The sequence below is a fragment of the Pezoporus flaviventris genome, unplaced genomic scaffold, assembly GCF_033815535.1.
Source record: "Pezoporus flaviventris isolate CSIRO_AGI_PZ_B2104156 unplaced genomic scaffold, CSIRO_AGI_Pfla_v1 ptg000037l, whole genome shotgun sequence".
NCBI lineage: Eukaryota > Metazoa > Chordata > Aves > Psittaciformes > Psittacidae > Pezoporus > Pezoporus flaviventris.
Window position 1 is genome coordinate 4,778,371 of NW_026892585.1, and position 16,295 is coordinate 4,794,665.

The 16,295-nt window shown below is 39.8% G+C and overlaps 1 protein-coding gene across 1 annotated transcript in view; it reads left to right on the top strand.

The window, feature by feature from the left end:
• CPNE4 (copine 4) overlaps positions 1-16,295 on the top strand; it is a 175,498-nt gene that overhangs the window by 129,937 nt on the left and 29,266 nt on the right. The window contains exons 8-10 of the mRNA XM_061464554.1: positions 3,653-3,739; positions 4,148-4,207; positions 9,634-9,767. Coding sequence (XP_061320538.1) covers positions 3,653-3,739; positions 4,148-4,207; positions 9,634-9,767 — 281 coding nt within the window. The remainder of the gene's footprint in view (positions 1-3,652; positions 3,740-4,147; positions 4,208-9,633; positions 9,768-16,295) is intronic.

Sequence of the window (16,295 nt, forward strand, 5' to 3'; positions counted from 1 at the left end):
CTTTAAGGAGCTTTAGATAGTTGCTGAGAATTATCTGTACATCTCAAAATGCACTGCAAAGGTGGGTAAACATTCCCAGCTGCATGTTACAGTTAGCACAGAGTAGCTGAGAGGCTGGCCAGAGGCACAGATTTTTCTCCCCTGAAGTAGTTTTTTATGTCACTTTTGTCCTTAATACAGTGCAAACTTCTTCCAGAAACCAATGAAACGAACAAAATGTTTATCAGGCTTAAGCAATCGTTTTCCCAAGGAGAAGAATTGTGTGCACAGTGTAAGGGTTCATATAGGTCGGGCCTTGTTTAAACATGCACATTGAAAAGGGTTTGTGTAGGAGGATGGTAAAATCAAGGAGGTACACCTTGGCTATCCAGGAGAAAGCAATGAGGACTGTTCATTCAAGTTCAGTGTCAAAGGGAGGAACACACATCTTGGCTCTTGTTTTCTTCTCTCTATTTGATTTATTAGGTTCTTTAGAATTATTGAATCAGCCAGGTTGGAAAAGCCCTTTAAGCTCATCCAGTCCAACCATTCACCTGCACTGCCAAGGCCACCCCTAGCCCATGGCACTGAGGGCCTTGTCTACATGGTTTGGGAACAATTCCAGGGACAGTGATTCCACCATTTCCCTGGGAATATTGATGCATAACATATATGATGTGTATTTTACATGAATATGCATATTAATGTATATTATACAGACAGCACAATTTCTCTGTAGGAATGTTTCTAGTAAGTTTGAAGACAGCTGTGGCTAAACCCTTGTGTCAGACAGCAATTAATCCAGGTCAAGCAGGCAGTGCTTTTGCCTCCCTGTCAGATTGCTTTCTCGCTCTGGCATTGTGTCACGGAGCACTCTGTTTACTTGGAGAGAAAGGCTTTTATTTCTTAAGCCTCACTGCTTCCCTTGAGTAGAGGAAAATGTTAATGGAGGATTTCCCCTGAACACGTGGGCCTGTGTCTGCCTGTCTTCTCAGCTGGAAAATTCATTTCACAAGGCAAATAACTGAGCTGTAGGCTACCTGGGAGGGTGGGCAGATGTGCTTCCTGCAGTTGGAACACTTCTTTGTCTTTTCCCATTCTTCACTCTGCCACCCATATCCAGTAACAGAGTGAAGAACATACTCCTCTTGCTCCGTGCGGAGAAGGTCTCATATTGCTCCAAAACCATATGTTTTGCCTTCCTTTTTTGGACACTGGACAAAACCTCTAAGTCTGTATTTCAGAGGCATCCAGGTACGTGCTGTTAGGCAACGGTTTGAAGCTCAATGGAATTTCTGGTACTGTTCATAAGGTAAAAATAGTTTTATGTGCTCAGACACTTTCCTCAGATCCTATATGAAGGTCTTCACTATAGACAAAGTATTGTAACATGTAAGGAAGTCTTCATTATAAGCAAAGTATTGTAACATGTGAGGTCTTCTCTATAGACAAAGTATTGTAACATGTAAGGAAGTCTTCATTATAGGCAAAGTATTGTAACATGTGAGGTCTTCTCTATAGACAAAGTATTGTAACATGTAAGGAAGTCTTCATTATAGGCAAAGTTTTGTAACATGTGAGGTCTTCTCTATAGACAAAGTATTGTAACATGTAAGGAAGTTTTCATTATAGGCAAAGTGTTGTAACACGTGAGGTCTTCTCTATAGACAAAGTATTGTAACATGTAAGGAAGTCTTCATTATAAGCAAAGTATTGTGACATGTGAGGTCTTCTCTATAGACAAAGTATTGTAACATGTAAGGAAGCCTTCATTATAGGCAAAGTATTGTAACATGTAAGGAAGCCTTCATTATAGGCAAAGTATTGTAACATGTAAGGAAGCCTTCATTATAGGCAAAGTATTGTAACATGTAAGGAAGCCTTCATTATAGGCAAAGTATTGTAACATGTAAGGAAGCCTTCATTATAGGCAAAGTATTGTAACATGTAAGGAAGCCTTCATTATAGGCAAAGTATTGTAACATGTAAGGAAGCCTTCATTATAGGCAAAGTATTGTAACATGTAAGAAGGTCTTCACTGTAGACAAAGTATTGTAACATGTAAGAAGGTCTTCACTGTAGACAAAGTATTGTAACATGTAAGGAAGCCTTCATTATAGGCAAAGTATTGTAACATGTAAGAAGGTCTTCACTGTAGACAAAGTATTGTAACATGTAAGGAAGCCTTCATTATAGGCAAAGTATTGTAACATGTAAGGAAGCCTTCATTATAGGCAAAGTATTGTAACATGTAAGGAAGCCTTCATTATAGGCAAAGTATTGTAACATGTAAGGAAGCCTTCATTATAGGCAAAGTATTGTAACATGTAAGAAGGTCTTCACTGTAGACAAAGTATTGTAACATGTAAGAAGGTCTTCACTGTAGACAAAGTATTGTAACATGTAAGGAAGCCTTCATTATAGGCAAAGTATTGTAACATGTAAGAAGGTCTTCACTGTAGACAAAGTATTGTAACATGTAAGGAAGCCTTCATTATAGGCAAAGTATTGTAACATGTAAGAAGGTCTTCACTGTAGACAAAGTATTGTAACATGTGAGAAGGTCTTCACTGTATGCAAAATATTGTAAGATTTAGGACAGATCTGTCTCATTTCAAAATGTCATAATAGGGATTTTTTTAGGTAATTGGTCATCCTGGCTCCCTGTGGAGATACATTCTTAGTGTTACCCAGCATCACGTTTTCTCCCAACACATGAAACACTTCAAAACAGGAAATAGTAATGCTCCTAACCATGTTCAGTGGAACATTACAGATAAAAATCTGGATTTACAAATGCCGATAGATACTTGCATGTGCAAGCGTACATTTTCCGCCTGCAGTAAGAGGCATGAATAATGTTGTAGATGCTAGAGGTCAGGGTCTGAAAACTTGCCTTTGTCAGTCTGCCTGGAGCCAGGGGAGGGCAGAACACTCGAAGTGGAAATGTGTGAGGTCCTGGGAGCTGTTATGATGGGTACAAGAGAGTGTATTTCAGTAGTGAGATAGGACTATAGGGCTGTAGAATTGACTGTTTGTGAATAAAACTAATCAGAACATTTTCAAAAAGGGTTTTAATCTATTCCTCAGGATAATTTTCAACTTTATAAGTAATTCATTAACTGCATCTTTGTGCGGTGTTTAATGAGTTTGTTAACTTCTTAGTTTACTATCGGACTTAAAGAAGAAACTGTTGCTTTCTTTCAGGGGAGAGCGAGATGATCTCTGATCAGACTTTTTCCCATCATGAGTTTAATACAAAACACCAGTGTCTGCATCGGCACTGTTGTAATTAATACAATGCATCAGGATGCTCCCTCCAGTGTTCTAATTTGTATTAAGTTCCCTCTTTTTTGCTCCTCTTAAATGACCTCAGAAGAGTCTCACTCTTGTTTATGTACTGCCCTACCCTACAAGACTAGAGGACAACAGCACATGAACATGGATCTCTCAGTGCTGTGTCCCCACGTATGTGTTCAAAGAGAGCTGTCTGCCCCAGGCCTTTTTCTATTAAGACCATTCTCTGCATAGTTAATGGTTTTCATTTTTGGTTCTGTGTGCACCATTACTTGACAGGATTTAGTCAACTGTGGAACTCAGACAGGGCCACTTGTGTTGATTATTCAATTTGTCCATAAATTTTCCTTCAAGCAGTGACTGCTGTTTCTCACAGGTACAATGGGAATGCATTAACCCCAAGTACAAAGCAAAGAAGAAGAATTACAAGAACTCAGGCATCGTCATCCTTAACCAGTGCAAGGTAAATCTGTGTTTTGCTCTTTGGCTGTTCCTTCACTACACTCTCTGCAATGTATTTTAATGGTGCTTGAAAGTGTACACTATAAAGTAGAACTTCCCGTAGAATAATAGCAATGGAAACTGATCCTCTACAAAAAGTAAAGAGGAGGACTTCAGTTCTAAAAGTAAGCTGACTGTCCCCAGCTCTCCTCTTTCATTTCTCTTGCCCTATCCCTGCTGTTGTGCAATGGAGTAAGCAGTACTAACCTCTTACATTTGTGTCTCTGTCTCAAACTGTATCTGACACTTTCTTCCCTTCCCTTATTTTCAGTTGGTCCCTTACCTCCTTCTAACTTACTTTGTTTCAGGCAGTCTTCTGATGCTTTAGAAATGCACAGCTAAGTTGAATATCTTGCTTTCTTGTCTGCAGATCCACAAGATGCATTCTTTCTTAGATTATATCATGGGAGGCTGCCAAATACAGTTTACGGTAAGTGTCTTACTTCTCTAACTCATTTAGAGAAAGGGAATCCTGACTCATTACTTTCACAGAGAAATTATTCTTCCGTGCCATTCCTGGCTAAATTATTGAGGAAAAATGTATTAAGTGTGGAAAATAAAACTGTGCTAATGCAGTAAGATTTTTCTTACTTATGCTGTTTATGTTTTTCTTACTTAACGCTGTTTTATGTTTTGAGCCATGAGAGTCACGTTGCAAAAAGTAAAGACAAGTTAGGCTGGTATAGTCCCACCAATTTCACCTGAGCTACACCAGGTCTCAAAAGCTGGAGAACTAAATTAGCCCCTGTGACAGTGCTGACTGGCCTTTCCTTCTGAGCCTCTGTTCACAAGCAGTTTAAATGCCCTTGCTCGGGCTGTGTCACAAGGAGGGGAATTAATCTCACCTCTCTTGAAGCACTTAAAGGTAGGTGTCCTGCTCGTCAGTCCTATGGGCCAGCCTTCTTTTTCAGAATGAGTCCTCTATTAAAGTAAGTTGTTTACCCTCTAACAGTGCCATACAGAAAGTCACAGAGAGAGAGAGACAGTCCAGTCAGGGACCTCTCTGTGTCAGTCATGCTGATGTTTTGTACCTCAACCATAGCTACCAACAGTAAGATGGTGCTACAAGGGGTCACAGTTGTAATTCAGAGCAAATTCGGAAGCTATTAAGTTCAAGGAACAGGGGATAAAATGATTTGTGGAGCTCCCTATAAATAGAAATACAATATTTTGTATTTCCAAATAATCGTAATGTAATAGTATTTTTCATACATGTATTTGGGCTCAGTTCCTGTCTGGTATATCCCAATTACAGGGGTAAAATCTAATGCTCCAAGGTAATATTCTTCTTCTGGAGATCTTTTCTTGTCCTGTAGCACCTTGCCCTGTTGCTGCTCCCACGTATCACGTATCAAACATCGGATGCTACTGAAATGTTCCATTTCAATTTTTCCAGACAGGCCTTCATTTTCCAAAAAGATTTGACAAAAACGGGAAGCTTTTTTTGTTGTCCCTCGTTCCAGCAGCTGTAGGAGGAAGTGGATTGTCATCTTCTGTACAGATCCACTTTTTGAGGTGTAGAACATGCACTTTGCCAGTGCAGCCCGCAGACTCACTGGAGAACACCCAGAACTGAGGACCCTGGTTTGGGTGTTGCCGGAAATACCTGCTGTAGTGGACAAAGGTCTTTGTGGTTGTCTTCTCTCAAGCAAAGCAGCTTGTGTAATTACCTCTCCACTTTACCCCCAGCTTCTTCATGCCTGCAATGCCCATTTCTCTTCCAAATCTGAAACTCACCAGTCCCTGGAAACCCCTTTAATTTATCTTTCCTGACATTTCCTCCCTAAATATATGACTGGAAGCACTCAGTTATCTGATGTGTTCAAGGTCATCCGCAAAAAGGCAGTAATACCTTTAATATCTAAAAGCAATTTTTTATTGGGAAAGGCACTTAAGCAAATGCAAAGGCTGGTTAATATACATTTCTCACAACTCTAGCTCAAGCACAGGACCATTAGAAGGTGTCTGGGGATATACATATTCTGATGTTACAGTGGTGCTTTTCAAACTCATCTTTATTACACAGTGCACTGAAGGGTCATGGCAATTTGCTTGCCTTTTATTTACTTGTTGCATATTTCCTGCTAGTAGGTTGTGAATCACAGGTTGAAAACTGCAGTGTTAGGATGGGTTAAAATGGATAGTATTGCTTCTGCTGTATTTTACTATTTCAACATTCCATTTTGCTGAAGTGAAACAAAACCATTGACAGTAGGAAACTTGGGTAAACTCATCTGCAAGGACAGGCAGTGAGTACTTAAAGGAAATGAAAAATCCATTGTATTGTGAACCACAGAGAGCCCTCAGTTAACTGCTGCCCTCAATGGTAAACCCACCAGCTACACTATTGTGTAAACTCAGCACTATCAGTTTTCAACCTACATGGTTTCAGGGCAAGCCGCTGTGGATGTCTCTGTGCCTGTAGCTCTGTTCATGCACAACATAGTGGTTTCTACTTAAAGATTATCACAAGCTGGCTCTCTGCATATTTTACTTCCTCCTGCTTCATTTGCACCAGTCCCCAGTGATGATAGCATGGATTGGTTGTATGATGTGTTGCTGTTTCCAGAAACATAGCAGAGATTTTCCAGTGGCCACTGAAGCAAAAGGTTGCAGCCTACAGGGGATATTCAATGCTGCCGTGCTTTCTGCACACATCATATAACCTCCCTTTCACAAAGTCATAATCTGGTTAATTCAGACCACTGAATAGAGGAGGCCTATTCCTTCCACCTTCCCAGATTTCCATTTCTTTTAACTGGAATAGATCTGGAATTGTTTGAAACATGTCTCCTTGTGTGTGTATTGTTGTCTTCATACTAATGACATTGCTATTGAGTTCATGCTGTGTACAGGCAGTACGATACAACTGTGATTTGAAAGGGCACTTGCTGAGGGAGGGAAACTGGGATGCTAGGCATCCATTTGGTAACAAAAAGCTGTAGTATGATGTACCTGGTAATTTAAGGCACTAATGAAAGCTTTGGTAACATCATGCTGTGTGTTCTTGGGATGCTTTGTACATCTAGTGTAGTCTGTAGTTAGAAAGAACATCTCTGCAAAAGGAAAGTAAACTTTTCCTTCACTTTAAAACCATTTATTAGGAAGCTTTCATCTATAGAGATCAATAGTGCTGATTCCAGTACGCTATTTTTAAGCACTGCTTATTGCAAGGCCCTGTATCTCTTATCAGTGTTCCCTGCTGCAGAAGAAATGTTCAGAAGTTGGCAGTGCAGAGGGGTCTGTAGTCAGAAGACATTTTCATCACTCTAGGAAATACAGCAGAAAGGATGTGTAACATGCACAAAAGGAACTGTAATAGAAAGATATGTTGGAAAGATTCTCTCTCAGGCAGGTCACGGTATTGGGCAGGCTGATTCATTGCTGACAGATCTAGCAGGAGGTCCAAGCTATGTAGGATGTTTTCAGTGCAATGAAAATCACCACTTTACGGGGCTGAGGGGAAAAAAAGAAATACTAAGAATGTAGTTATTGCTATGTTATGTTCTTACTTAGCTGTAGGAAGATGACTGGTACATTGGAACTGATACATTTAAAGATAAACTGATAAAAATCAAATGTACACACTGTAAGAAAGATTCCTACTTTGCTGCCTACAAGATTAGCTCGCTTGTGATATTAGCCTAACTCCTGTGATACGTTAACTTAGGGTTTAGAAATCCTTACCTTATGTATTTGCACAAGGCCTTGGTACTGCTAGTTAATGTAGAAGAGCAGAGCTCTGCCTTGTTGTTTTGGAATCGTGGCAAGTAACAGCAGTCATCTTTCATGAAAGACCTCCCTTTGGGAATCACACAGAGATTTGGATAAATTCCAGCACGCTGCATCCAAGAACAAATATTCATAAAGGCTTTGTCATAGGAAATGAGGGCATTTTTTTTGCCTTTCAGCAGATCTTGACTACAAGGACCATTTCCAAAGAGGAAGCTTGTTCTGAGGAGAGCTTTTCCTTTCCCAAACCCAAGCCACAGATATTTCTTCAAGCTCATGAAACCTGCTTCTTATACCTACACTGTTCTCTTGGTGTCAGATCAAAAGCATTTAGCCCTGGCTAACAGCCATGAAGGAAGAAATATGCATCCTTTTAAGACAGCATGCACACCTTGGCTAAGATTTGTTAGGAAGTGTCCCAAAACTAAGCTAATCCATACAAGTGTCTGTGGATTTAGCTTAGGTTTCACAAACCACTGCTTGCTTTCTTACGTACGTGCATGCAAGGGAGAACAGGAGAGCTTTCCCGTTGATTTACTCATGTTCAATCAAGCTGTCATTTGGGGAGGAAAGATTGATGTGGAAAACAGGCTCTCTGCTTCAGTGCATGAGCAGTGAGTAGGGAAACAGAGCTGAAAGGCTTATTTGCAAGCCAAATCAAGCTCCTGTCTCCTGACTGAAATGTGGTGAGGTTCATAGTTCATCAAGGTGATGAAGGGATTTCCAAGCTAACCAGAGCCCTGTGAAAAATGCTTCTCTTCAGTTTCAGAGTTCGAGGTGGAAAACCAGGAACAGTGGGGAAAAGCCATGTTGGGTTGACACAGGATGATTGGCAGTGTTCAAGACCAGGTTGGACGAGGCCTTGGGTGATATGGTTTAGTGTGAGGTGTCCCTGCCCATGGCAGGGGGGTTGGAACTGGATGATCTTAAGGTCTTTTCCAGCCCTAACTATTCTGTGATTCTGTTTTTCCCTTTTAGTTTTTAGCAAGACGAAGTCAGTTTCCAGAGGACTGTTTCGTTTGTTTCCTTTTTTTAAGGGAAAATCAAAATTCCATGTTCCGTTTTCATTTTATAGCTGCATAAAATAATCTTCCTGTGCCAATCAGAAGCTCCAGCTGGGGAAGCTGCACATATGCAGGGGCAAGCTGGGACTTCAGAGTTCTTTTTGCAGCCTTCAGCAATGCCCTTAGCTGTCAACTGCACTAGAAAACTGAACTCTGTGCATTTGGCTATTGAATGTCCAGGTATAATGGGGATTTTTCGAGGAAGACATTAGACAAAGTCATAAGGAAGTTTATAAATAGCTTTGTGCCCTTCATGAAACCCTTTGGGTTTCTTTGTGCTTCCTTTAGGAACTCCTAGAAGGTGGTATCGCAAATTCAGAAGAGGGCTTTCTGGTCCATGACAGTCATATCACAGAAGGATGCATGCCAGAGTATATCTTCTGTGAGAAGTATATAGAGCATTTTAATACGGAGAAATGAATTTTAAGAGGATTCATTAATGTTTGCTTTCACGTTGAATACTTCCCTCAATCTTCTGTAAACCTTTTCAACACAGTAATCTGTGCAGGAGTCAGTTAGTTTTACCCTGCAGCTCACCTTTAAGCTTGCTATCATCTATGAAATTGGGAGGGTTTGTTATTTAATACTTAGATGTACAACCCCAAAGAAGCAAGCAGTATCTACTACTATTACTACAGACGCAATAAGGCTTAAAATAGCAAAGATGTTCTGATTTATGGTTTTAGTAGGACTTCTAACTCTCTCAGGGCATTTTCGCTGCAAAGCTTTTATGTCCTGAACATCACCTGACCTGGAATAGTTTAATTAAGCATGAGAACCTAAAGATAGTTGTTTTCATTCATTTGTATTAGAACATAATTTACCACATGGAATAATAATGCAGTTAATTTTTGCCTGTCTATGCCATTTTATATTAGATAAGCTGTCCTTTACTTTTCAGTATATTTATCAATGCTGTCCTGATCAAAATTGGATGAAGCACACCATAAAATTACCTTTAAGGCAGTCAGAGACCTTTTCTGGTAAAGATACATGGTTGGTGTGGGTATACTTAGGCCCAGAGGAGCTCCACAACACATTGTCTTTTCTTCTTTTCCAGGTAGCTATAGATTTCACTGCATCAAATGGTGATCCTAGGAACAGCTGCTCACTGCACTACATCCACCCCTATCAACCCAATGAGTACTTGAAAGCGTTGGTAGCTGTTGGGGAGATTTGCCAAGACTATGACAGGTAAATAACCCCATTTGATAACAGAATTGTCTTTAGAAAGTGTTTTCATGGTGTGAAACCAATGACTGCCTGCTGCCAGTAGCTCCATGTTGAGTCACTTAAGAGAAACAGCTGCATGTCAGAAAGATCAGTCTGCCTTAACATACTTTTGAGAGTGATAATGGGTTTAGATTAGCTTCATGGTAATGAAAATCCCAGTTCTTGGCTGTTTGGCTGTTGTTTGTTAAGTTTCAGGTTTGTATTCACATGCCAAAATTGCATGCTTGAGTTGATTTTTCAAGTGTGTTAAACTTGAAGCCTGCTTTGCAGATGCTGATAGCATCCTTTCTGATACAGGTGGGAGTCTGGTTCTGTGCCGTCCCCACACAAACACGTTCCTGAGATGTTGGGTTTGAAGGTGAATCTTTAGTTGCCTAAACTGCTCAGTGTCCATGTCTGTTCTTAGTAGTAAACATGTGGTCTTTTTCAGCGTTCTCCTGGCCTGTTGAATATTACAGTCTCTTCTAGAATAAGTATTAAAAGTTAGTGGTAGTGTGTGCACACAGCATGCCTTTAAATAAGAAAACAAATGCAAGTAATTGGGCCACATATGCTTTGATTACATTATGTATTTCCAAAGAGGCTGCTTGCTTCTGTCAAATTAATTGCCCATTATTAATGTAATTACCAAGTGCATTTCCTTTCAGTGTTTGTTCTTTGTGGATGAGGCAGAGTATCTCATGCAATTACTCTTTCTAGCCTTTGCACATGCAGTAGTCATCCACCCACCACTTTGCCTTGTGTAAATAGCAGAGCTCACGAAACCGATGGGACTTCCAGTCACATCTGAATTATACTTTCTGTGTACATTGTGGAGTGACTTAATACCCTGGTTTGCATGTTACATGTCACGTATACCTATTAGCCTGCTCAGAGGCACTTCCATTTGCATGGTAATGAAATGTCTTCTTAAAGAAGAATGAGGAAAATACGGCCCTGATCTAATTTCTATAAGAATTTGATTGTCAAACTTAGTGAGTCTGAGAAAATGAATATTTTATTGTGAGTTGATAACTCCTCGGTGATTATCCAGTAATGTAATAATTACTAGCAGTAATTCAGAGGATTAATTCACTTTAGAATAGGGAAAGGAATAAAAAGGGCTGGTTTATGCACATAGATTCTTTTATCATGAGGTATATTTTGTAAGAAAATGATGCAGTCCCTAGTGTATGGGATATGAAGCCCAAATCAGGATTCTTCTCTCAATATAGCATATACCAATCATCTCAAACAATCATGGCCAGTCATTTTTCAAATGAAATCATCAGCATCATCCAGATCTATTGTGCTGAGAAAAGCCTATTGATGCTCATCAGTGCAAATAAGGTTGTATGAGCTATGAACTAGGGCTGAACAGAAGCCAGAATTCCTTTTCCCAGGGGAAATGTCATCTTTGTGGCACGTGTTTGGCCCGTACGTGCTCTCAAGTTGTGACACTGTAAATATATTCCCATGGGCAGTGGATTCAACATGGTCAGTGCTTTCTGAGTGAAATGTGAAGTGAGGACCTTTTCTCTGGACTTGCAGGTTTGAATCCAGCAAGCTGGAAATGAGAGCTGTAAGTTCTCTGAAGGGGAAATGAAGAAGAGCAAACCTTGACAGAAAATAATCTACAGGTCCTGTGTAGTTCTGTTTAGTGACAGCCTTGCGACACACAAGCATAAACAACCTATATATAAAGCAAATCTTCTGTAGATACAGCTTAAAAGAAAGAGTTTCAAATTCAGTTAAGAACGTGAAATGTGGCACAGGTCTGTAACTGCTCCAGTGAGGCCAGTTGTGCTTCAGGTACTGGAGTAGGATTGCTGTTTCCAGGTTAAGATCAGGCAGAAGAGATAAGAGAGGGACCTGTTGAGCGTAAGGGCTGTTAAGAGGTTTAGAGCCACAGTGTCATCATTTGCACAGGGGCAAGACTTCAATAAGATAAAAATACGAGACCACGAAGATGGCGTTGCTCTTACTGGAGTTGTATAGTTTGTGCCCACCAGTTATCTCAAATAGGCAAAACTGCCTGATTTCAATCCAAATTAAGGAAAATGGAGTGGTTTTCTTTGGGTCTCGGGATTAATGTATTACATCAAAGGAAAGAATAGTTGAAATGAAGTAATATCTGTTGTTTGCAGTGCGTTTTGCATTCCAGTAGTACTTTTGCTACACTTACAAAAGTAAAGACTGCTCTGAATATTTAGGGGCAGAGGAAGCCTGTGGCTATTACTTAAAATACTGCTGTAATTAGATACATTCAAATGTATTTGTAATTTGGGAGGAATTGGATTGGCAAGTAATATAGAGAGCAACTACACTCAACATCCGACATTTTCTTTGATATAGCCTAGTTAGCTCTGCCAGTCAATCAAAATCTTCTCATCATCTAGGTTTCTGTATGTATCAGCCTAGCATAATGTATCTGTAAGTAATCAGTGCTCCAAATTAAGTGCTGCTCACATCCTCTGATACAGTGGAACAATCCCTGCTCATCCACAAGCCCATTTATCTGTATGGTTCAGAGATTCCTGAAACAGTTAAATGAACAGCTCCGTTCTGTATAGTGAAGTGTGAAAGAATGCAATTCATTCTTTCATCAGCAATAGTCAGAGAATGAGAAATAGAGGGTGGTTATTATTCTCATTGTAGAAGTGCTGCAGTCCTGTAGGAATAGGCCAATCTGATCGTGGTATGGGAAATGGAAGAGCTCTTCACCTGCACAAAACTCTTAATGCTTTATCTATATGGTGCAATTGTTTCAGGCTATAACATTTGTCGTAAGAGAGAAGATAAAGTTTGTGTGTGATATAATCAGTGGCTAAGCAACAGCAGCAATGGATCATAAAGGAAGGAGAAACGTTCATTACTTTACAGAACTAGGCTCTAAAATGGTAAAAGATATCTAAAGGATAAATGACTCGTGAATGTTTAAACATGGCCTCATGAAGCATATTATATATATGTGTATATATAAAATACATACATAGTCATATATATTTCCATTTAAACCTTTCCACAAGCTTTTTTATTAAGAATTACATCACTCGATAGAATTTTACCTTGAAATTGAGCAAGTCTACTCCACCTTTTTGTATCATGAAGAAACAGATGGAAATGGTGAAAAATCATTAGGTACTGAAGTGTTTAATATTAAAAGGATCTGTTTCGGTATCATTCCTTATTAATTCTTTACCTCAGTAATTTCAATATTGAGTTCTTTGGATCAGAAGTCAAATCAGGTGTTTCTGATGACCAGCAAATATCAGCCTAGCAAGGATCCTGAAAAATCAGTTAGAATCAAGTCATAGAATCAACTAGGGTATAAATACCTTCAAGATCATCAAGTCCAATCACTACCAAATGGGTGTATATCCCCTCATCCTTGTTGTGAACAGTGAGTTAGCAAGTATACTTAAGGCAGACGGTGTTACACCTAGCTCTCTGTGCCAGAGAATCCTGTAGCTAAACTTGGGAATAAGGGAACATTTCCTCTCACCATGGTCTGGACATTACCTGTCCTACCTCTTCTCCTTTCCCCTTCACACATCCTGGCTTCCATCAAAAGGAAACAGAGGCATTTGGCAGGGATGTGGAAGCTCTGTGGGAGGATGAGTAACAGCGGGGAAGAACACGTCTGCAGCGGGATGTGCCCTCAGCACGTATACATGCCCATTGACAAGACTCTTTCCTGTAGCTCATCTTTCCTTCTGCAGTGATTGCTCTCTCTGGCAAAGAAATGTAAATAGTTTGTTTATAAGGATAAATGGTGTTACCTGCACACAATGCTAAAGGCATACTTCCATGCTGATCTTACTTTATTACAGGCTTTAATGATGATATTGTAAGTCTGGCAAGACTTGCCAATCTGCTCCTCAGTTTGAGATCTGATTTCTGCAGTTAGTAGCTTTCCTTTCTCTTCTGCTTATTAAGGATCTCATTATATTACATTAAATATTTATCTTTGCATTAAAACCTCTGTTCTTATTCAGCAGGACACTAAAGTTTATTATCTAATCCCATTGAATTCACCCTGACTCAAGCAAACACTGAAGTATTATACAAAATATAGATGGTACTGAGATGGAGTTAAGAGTTTTACTGACTTTGAACTTTATTAATAAGTGTCTGCCCCACACTCAAATGTTCAGTGCCTCCTGGATGATCTTTATGATTAATTTTTACACAGTTCTATACTTGCATACAGTCAGAGTTCAGCCCTGGCTTAATAAAAAGCGCTCACAAATGCGTGAGAATCAGCTTTTATGTGGTCAAATCATTACTCGTACCTTGAAAAAGACGAAGGTTAGATGTATCATTTATCAAATACTTTAAAGCTTTTGCTGCATTATTATTTGTGGAACTTCCCCTTCTTGACGGGCCATCCCTGTTCTGGTCTATGTAGATCAGAATCACTCAGCTCATGATTCTACATACCTCTGTAAAATTATGTCCTAAAATTGAGCTTCATTATGTTTGTATTCAAGAATTATTTCCTAATGATTTGAAATCTCTGTGTCCATTCACTCTTCAAGTGACTGTGGATTTTTGTTTTATTTCCAAGAGCCCTTGAAACACATGGAAGAGAAACTCTTATCTGTTTCCTGACACTAATGTCCTTTCTCATTTAGGCAATAGCTTCCTTAACTCTGAATAGTCAAGGAGCTGATACTCACACTGAGATCATCTGTTAAGTAAACTGCTTGTGTAAAACACACTTATCTAGCAACATCCCCAAAGGCTCCTAATAAGCAAAGAGTACATTATTGCTGCAAAGCACAGAAAGCATTTCTGCACTGAGCTCTGTAAAATACTTAGGAGTGAATGTTTAAAAACTGGGCCACATTCCACCAAAGTCCTGAAGTCATTCTGAGTTCCAGCATCAGCTTCTGCAGTCAATGGATTGATTCAGTAACTGACTAGATGCAGAAATTCCTCAGTATGATTTCTTCTTCCCTGTTTTAGGCCCGAGCAAGTACGTTCACTTGATTGAAACCGTATCTAAAACCTTCCTTTGCTCATTCAATAAGGAGCACTTAAAAACTAACAAGGCTAAAAATGAAGGGAGAAAATAAAAGGCCGGGGTTCCCAGTCCAGCACATCCCTTTCAGCGTAGATCTAAGGGGAAAAACTAAGTCAGTTGAAAGATCCATGTCCCAGAAACACATGTCCTGACATACCCAGCAGAGGGCAGTCAGGCAGGGGAAAGAAGGTAAGGTATGCCGAGTGCAGTATATGTTACGGAAGTCATACATAAATCAGTGCAGTTGGTCCCAGATACAAAGATCAGTTTGTACCTACCTGCTGATTTTTGGATTGAGGCTTTAGGTGGAAAACAGATCCCAAAGTTTACGTCTTGCAGCCTGCTATATTCATCAGAGCCTCATCCCCAAGAATTACTTAACAGGTTATTCAAGCTGAAGCTATGGCTGGGTTTGTGGATGAAGACTCAGAGAGTTCCCTTGGCTGGAGGGATCTGAATTAAATACCTGGAGGTAATTTTGCCAGACACAAGGGGAAAAGCAGAAACTTGCTTAGGTTGAGAGAGTAGTATAATCATAACAAATAGTTCACTAAGACTGGGGTGAAAGAATGATGCCCAGAATATATGTGATATTAAATATTTCATCAAATCCCGATGTTGAAATTTAGTCTACCCATGCAGATCAGTAAAGAAAAGTAGGCTTAATTATTAAGCATCTCTCTTTATCACTTTAATTACAGAAACAACCTTTCTGGAGTCTGTCAAGCAAAAAAGCTGATCAGCATCTCCAAATAAGTTTAAAAGCCCATGGGGAAAAAGACATGAATTTTTCCATTTAGTGCTTAAATAGGACCAAACTTGCATAAACATGCAACAGAAGAAAAATAATTACCTAGATAGAAACACTTGTCATTTATGTTTGTTAATGTCAGGTGTGGGTAAAGATACTCTGAAGTGTTTGGAAAACCCAGGACTAGAACTGCATTGGTAGAAAGGAATTCATAATACTTCGAGTCACCAAACTGGGTTGAAAGTCCCTGGATTGAACTGCTGAGGACCCGGGCTGGCACGATTACATCATGTGTACATATACATATTTAGTATTTACTTTTGCAGAACCTCTATTTGCAGACTGCTGCCACACAGGAGTCTCTACAGTCACCACTTTTTAGACCAAGAATCAGTACAGGAGTATTAGTCTAGTACAACAACTGTGTTGGGTAGGTGACTTCATACCAGTTGCTTTTCTATATATCTCAGGCCCTTTATCTGGACAGATACTGTCAATTCTTACAGCTCTGCCTTTTCCCTTACCAAGTTTTCATAGAATCATAGACTTCCAGACTGGTTTGGGTTGGAAAGGACCTTAAGATCATCCAGTTCCAACCGCCTGCCTTGGGCAGGAACATCTCACGCTAGACCATGTCATCCAAGCCCCATCCAACCTGGCCTTGAGCACTGCCAGAGGTGGGGCATTCACCACTTCTCTGGGCACGCTGTGCCAGCGCCTCAGCACCCTC